Genomic DNA, 6,605 nt, shown 5'->3' on the forward strand with positions numbered 1-6,605 from the left:
AAAGATGTTCATGCAGAATTTCCAAACTTGCACAAAAAAGTCTGCTTGAAAAATTATTCTCTTCTCCCCACCCATGTTTGAGTTAAGACAGACACAGTGGCTTTGGCTCAGGGCAGGAGGTGATGAGCTAACACTCAACTCCTCCAGACATTGTTAATCCTCAAATGCCCCGTAGCTCTAGCAGAGCTGCCAAAATGTACAACCTCGCTGTGGGGTCACATCACCTGTGGACTTTGCTCGAGGCTAGGCATGGCCTGTGGCCTTGAAGGGTTGTGGTTTTTTCCCCTGTGCAAAGCTGTGCTCTACCAGATTTGAGCAGCAAGGAGACAAAGTGAAGCTGCTGAACTGACTGTGCAATTTGTGTTTATTTTTAGGGTTCCTACGGTGTTGTGAAACTGGCCTACAATGAGAACGATGACAAGTATTATGTAAGTGTCTCTCCTCTGCTCCTCGCTGCCATCACTGCTCCTCGTTCCCTTTTGCACCCCTGAGAGCTAGGTCCCCCCTGCCGTGCTGCTTTTAGCATATGCATTTCTGATTTGGGTGGCATGCAAGGAATTGAACCTCCCTGCTGGGCATGGAGCAACGTGCTGCTGCCTGTGCGCCTGCTTGCGTGCGGTGCCAAGCGGGAAGGAAATCGGGTGGGCTGCCTTATATAACAGGCGGGGATCTCGGAGGCAGGCTGCAGAAGTGTATCGCTGATTTGTCTTGACATTTTCTGGCTATGAAGCAGGTCACCTGAAATTAGAGGCATGTGGGTGGTGGTATTCAGCACCTGCTGTGTATTGGAAGATCAGCCTGGAATGAGCAGGCATGTTTTTTAAGGAAATGGGGGTGTTGATCAGAAAGATGCTGAACAGCATGGCCCAGCTGGGCAGTGCCTGGCTCCCCTGCATCTTACCCCCTCTTACCCCCTTGTGAGATGCCTCCCCGTACACTGAACGGGACCTTGCTGTCAGGTCGTGAGGTGTAGGATGCAGGGCAGAAGACAAGTCTGGGCTTTTAAATCCTTTGCTGAGCTGGAGCCAGAGTTGGAGGGTTTCAGATTCAAAAAGGCTGCTTATGCTGAAGGCTCCTTGTGCGTCCCTCCCCTTTCAGAGGCAGGCGAATTCTAACCATCCCAGCTGGGATTCCTACAAAATCTGCTTGTGGAGATGTGCTCATGTCTGTGGGCTTGCCCTCTGGCAAGTTTTGCTCAGGTTGAGAGCAGGAGCTGGGCAACTGGCAAAAGGAAAACTGCCTTGCTGTGTGTGGCTGTGCCTGAAGGCTTGCGGAAACAGCTTTGAGCAGAGTTTCTGGTGGATCCCAGGGTGGGTATGTGCCGAGCAGAGCTGGATGGTTGCAGTGCTGTTGAGCCCAAACCCAGCAGCCTTTGACGCAGCCCTGCTGGTCTGGCCCTGTGCTTCAGCTGCTGCTTTGTACTGTTTTGTGAGAGGGGACCTGCTGTTGCTGCTGTGATGGAGTGGCCTCACGCAGGTGAAAATGGGCCCGTCAGAGCATCCAGACAGACTTGTGTGCTGCTCCCTGTCCCAGCGCACAGAGCTGTTGTCCTTGGCACAAAGGGGAATAAGAATACGCCATGGAGGTGTAAAGCATGCTCATTCCCTTGCTACCCCCCAGCTAGCTTTTCCTCCCTGACTCTTGGATTTACAAGTGACATACGAGGTTGGAGGGACTGGGTGGGAGTTGTATGCCTATTAGTATTTGTTAGCCCTTCCATGCTTCCAGCAGGCATGAAATCGCAGGTGAAGTGTCTTGAAATGAAGGATGGAAGAGATGAGGCAAAAATCTGGACAAGGTGCCCTGGAGCTGGCCAAGCAAAGGAACCACAATTCTTTCCATCCCCTGTGCTTTCCAAGCTGACTCACCCGCTGTGCCAGAGTGGTTGCTGTTTCCGATGGCTCCCTTTCTCTGCTGCCCTCCAAGTCCTCCCTCCTGTGCCCTGCAGCAGGACGGTTTTGTTCTGCAAAGAGCGATGTGCCTTCCTTCGTTTGTCTGTCCTGCCAACGTAGGCAGTGCCAGGACCAGCAGTGCAGAGTGGGGAATGCATCACATTGCATTTATTTCCAGCTGAAAATATTTTTCTTTGAAAATTGTAATCTTTATGTCTTGGTGCTGCTGTTTTGTGCTGGGAATCCTGATGCTGTGCTGCGGGCTGCCCAGGGCGGGCAGGGCAGTTGTCACAGCTTGGCAGAGGAGAAGTGGGTTTAGGTTAGCATTGCCTACTGCGTTCTCGTCCATGTTTTGGATGTAGGTTAACACTGTGGACGTAGATTTAGCTGGTCAAATCAAAGCCAAAAGTGAAAACCTGTGTTCAGGTTAGCCTGGTTTGTGTTAGTTAATCCCCACTTAATCTCCATTTCTTTTTCTAATCTAAGCAAACACTTTAAAGCTACTGCAGCTCAAGAGTCACTCTCATGCCTGGGCACTTCTGTTTCATCCTTGCTACCTGGAAAGGGACGGGGTGTGCGAACCCCCATACCGCCAGTGTTGCAGGGATATGCTCTTTGGTTCACCCTGATCCTCCTGTTGGTGGGGGTTGAGGCAGGGTCTGAATCGGATCTCAGCAAGGACCCTGAGGCTGCGAAGCTGATCCTGGGAGGTGTGTGGAGTGCTACAGCGGATGGAGAGATGGGACCGGAGCAAGAGCATCAGCAGTGTCCGCCTGCATTTTATTGCAGTGAATGTCAGCGTTTGGGAGAGGAACAGCTGCTGAAACGCTGTGATGCTAAAGTCTGTTTCATGTGCTTGCTACCCTTTTGGCTGGGGCAGTGGATCTTTCCCCCTTCCCCAGCTGCAGTCACATGTAGACAGGCTGTCACCCCTAATCCTTCCAGGTGCCCATGCTTGTGTTTTCCAGGAGGGCAAGCCGTGATGGAGAGACCTCCACTTTTCCAAGATGTTAAAACAGCTCAGGAGCTGGCAGACTTTTTAAAGCTTCAGAGAAATAGTAGCCAGTTGCATAACTGTTTAATGGTTGCTTAGCTCCCCATGCCTCCCGGTGTGTCTGACCCACGTGCTCTCCCAGTGCCGAGATAACTTCCATGCTGCTCTGCTTATTGTTCCTGTCTGAGGCTGCGTTGCAGTGATGCACCCCCCCAGGGGGGATACCGAATGCAACTGCCTGTTACCAGCAGTTAGTAGAAGCAACTGTGACCCTGATAGTTGGGGAGGGCCTTTTCTGTGTGGTTATTTTTCCCCAAATTTAGCTCTGGAGGGTTGTTTTTGTCTCAGTGGTGAAAAGCAATAACAGATAATTGGAGGAAATCAGCCCTTGGTTGGCCTTTAGTGAGCAGCGTCTAATAACCGATACATGTGCAGTGTTTTAGCATGAGGCCAAGGTGTTGCTGCCTGCTTTATTTTCTTTAAGCTGGTGTGCTGCAATAAAAAGGAGCAAAATTGTAAAGAAAGCAGAAATTTTTTATTTTGGAGTATAATTCAGAGTGTGGCTCCTGATTCTTGCTGAGGCATGGGGCCCTTTGCTAGCTCTTTTCAAAAAGGCAGAGTTTATAGGTACCGGGAACTGAATCTAGCTCCTGTCAAACTGAAAGAAAAGATTTCTGTTGCTTTAATGAGTTTTAGATCTGGCCTAGAATTAGGAAAAACTCTTAAGAAAAAAAAAGTTGATCACCGCATTTGGGAAAAATGTAGATGGGTTGTATTTACTTTGTGAGGTTTTTTACCTTCCATTAAAGACGAGAGAGTGCTTCCAAGAGCTTTATCCGTCATATAAAGACGAGAGTGCTTCCAAGAGCTTTATCCGTCATTGCTATGAACAACCGCAGTGCCGTGGAGGGCTGTGAAAGTGTGCTGGCTTACATCAGCGGATGCAGGGAATGTATTAGACTGAGGAAACTGAACTTTCAGCACCAAGTATGTGACCCAGTGCTCCCTCCAAGGAGGAGACCCCATCGGGATGCGAAGCTGGCTCCCAGAGCAGAGGTCCCTGCCCTGCACTTGGTCCCTGCTGCTGCTGGGGCATGTGAAGCTGTTACAGCAGCATTCACGGGGCTCTGCCAAGGAACCCTTTACAGCTGGAAAGGTTTCAGTGTCTCAGTTTGCAGGAGATGCTTTGACAGTGACTAGGGGGAAAAAAAGAAGAAAAGCCAAGCTCTGTGAAAAAGCAGCAAATAAAAAGCAAAGGCAAATGTGTTCAGGCAGAGATCTAGTTTGGAGTCATTGTGCTGATGGAATTTGATTCTGTGATGCCTTGGGTCATGTCTCCTTCCTATTTTCAATCTCTAACTCAGCTTGCAAAGAAAAGTGGTTATGATGGACATTTGTTATGCTACTTCTGGACAAAAGCAATAGCATTGTAGGTTGTCAGTGGGTTTCTCTTCTTTTTTTTTTTCTTCTTTTTTTAATCTGGTTTCCTAAGAAACAAGGTTTGTGTGATTGTGCTCTCTGCCTCTGTTTGTACCTAAGAACCTTTTCATGGAGGGCTGTTTTCTACCAACTCTCAATGACGGGGAGAAACTCCTTCCAAGTTTATGAAAAGAGATGGCTGAACAAAGTGCTGCTGCTGAGGAGAAGGTGGCCAGCAGCAAGCCTTGAACTTTCTAGTCCCTGGAGAATCCACTTTGGTTGCCATCCAGGTGGGAAGGGAAGGCATGGCTCCCGTGTTTCTCATCCTCTTGCTCAATAACAGTGCAACTGCCTGTTACCAGCAGTTAGTAGAAGCAACTGTGACCCTGATAGTTGGGGAGGGCCTTTTCTGTGTGGTTATTTTTCCCCAAATTTACCTCTGGAGGGTTGTTTTTGTCTCAGTGGTGAAAAGCAATAACAGATAATTGGAGGAAATCAGCCCTTGGTTGGCCTTTAGTGAGCAGCGTCTAATAACCGATACATGTGCAGTGTTTTAGCATGAGGCCAAGGTGTTGCTGCCTGCTTTATTTTCTTTAAGCTGGTGTGCTGCAATAAAAAGGAGCAAAATTGTAAAGAAAGCAGAAATTTTTTATTTTGGAGTATAATTCAGAGTGTGGCTCCTGATTCTTGCTGAGGCATGGGGCCCTTTGCTAGCTCTTTTCAAAAAGGCAGAGTTTATAGGTACCGGGAACTGAATCTAGCTCCTGTCAAACTGAAAGAAAAGATTTCTGTTGCTTTAATGAGTTTTAGATCTGGCCTAGAATTAGGAAAAATCCTCAAGAAAAAAAAGTTGATCACCGCATTTGGGAAAAATGTAGATGGGTTGTATTTACTTTGTGAGGTTTTTTACCTTCCATTAAAGACGAGAGAGTGCTTCCAAGAGCTTTATCCGTCATTGCTATGAACAACCGCAGTGCCGTGGAGGGCTGTGAAAGTGTGCTGGCTTACATCAGCGGATGCAGGGAATGTATTAGACTGAGGAAACTGAACTTTCAGCACCAAGTATGTGACCCAGTGCTCCCTCCAAGGAGGAGACCCCATCGGGATGCGAAGCTGGCTCCCAGAGCAGAGGTCCCTGCCCTGCACTTGGTCCCTGCTGCTGCTGGGGCATGTGAAGCTGTTACAGCAGCATTCACGGGGCTCTGCCAAGGAACCCTTTACAGCTGGAAAGGTTTCAGTGTCTCAGTTTGCAGGAGATGCTTTGACAGTGACTAGGGGGAAAAAAAGAAGAAAAGCCAAGCTCTGTGAAAAAGCAGCAAATAAAAAGCAAAGGCAAATGTGTTCAGGCAGAGATCTAGTTTGGAGTCATTGTGCTGATGGAATTTGATTCTGTGATGCCTTGGGTCATGTCTCCTTCCTATTTTCAATCTCTAACTCAGCTTGCAAAGAAAAGTGGTTATGATGGACATTTGTTATGCTACTTCTGGACAAAAGCAATAGCATTGTAGGTTGTCAGTGGGTTTCTCTTCTTTTTTTTTTTCTTCTTTTTTTAATCTGGTTTCCTAAGAAACAAGGTTTGTGTGATTGTGCTCTCTGCCTCTGTTTGTACCTAAGAACCTTTTCATGGAGGGCTGTTTTCTACCAACTCTCAATGACGGGGAGAAACTCCTTCCAAGTTTATGAAAAGAGATGGCTGAACAAAGTGCTGCTGCTGAGGAGAAGGTGGCCAGCAGCAAGCCTTGAACTTTCTAGCCCCTGGAGAATCCACTTTGGTTGCCATCCAGGCGGGAAGGGAAGGCATGGCTCCCGTGTTTCTCATCCTCTTGCTCAATAACAGCTACTGAACCACTGCCAGCTGTGCTCTGGTGCAGTGAGGATCAGGGAAATGATCTCTGGTTTAATTTAACACCCTGTGCTGTTCAGCAGCGGGGTTGCGGGGAGCTGGGTCACCCGGGGTAAGAGCAGGAGCCTCTGGGAGATGGCTGGAGGCAGGCAAGCGTGGCCACTCTGGGAAGGCATCCTGGCTGTGGTGTCACAGCATGGATGGGGCACAGCCTGCTGATGTAATTCTGCTGCTGATGTGACAAATGGTGTCTGGGACAAAAGGTGACAAATGCAGGAGCAGGATTTTAGGGGCATGGCAGCTAAGCCTGTCTGGTTTAGGATTTTTTTTTTCAGTGCGTAGCACTCCTCTCTCCCAGCAGAGCTTCCCTCTTAGCCACTTTATCTGAGGGAGGTTGTTGTCAGACAGGACAGGTGAGGAAGGGCTGGAAATGCTCTCTGGTCTGCTCAGCATTCCT

At 48.6% G+C, this 6,605-nt stretch overlaps 1 protein-coding gene across 2 annotated transcripts in view; it reads left to right on the forward strand.

Moving 5' to 3' along the window:
* CAMKK1 (calcium/calmodulin-dependent protein kinase kinase 1, alpha) overlaps nucleotides 1–6,605 on the forward strand; it is a 63,689-nt gene that overhangs the window by 12,032 nt on the left and 45,052 nt on the right. For both annotated transcript variants that reach the window (XM_009319282.1, XM_009319284.1), the window contains one exon: nucleotides 375–428. In XM_009319282.1, coding sequence (XP_009317557.1) covers nucleotides 375–428 — 54 coding nt within the window. The remainder of the gene's footprint in view (nucleotides 1–374; nucleotides 429–6,605) is intronic.

Source organism: Pygoscelis adeliae, unplaced genomic scaffold (assembly GCF_000699105.1).
Source record: "Pygoscelis adeliae isolate BGI_AS28 unplaced genomic scaffold, ASM69910v1 Scaffold282, whole genome shotgun sequence".
NCBI classification, from domain to species: domain Eukaryota; kingdom Metazoa; phylum Chordata; class Aves; order Sphenisciformes; family Spheniscidae; genus Pygoscelis; species Pygoscelis adeliae.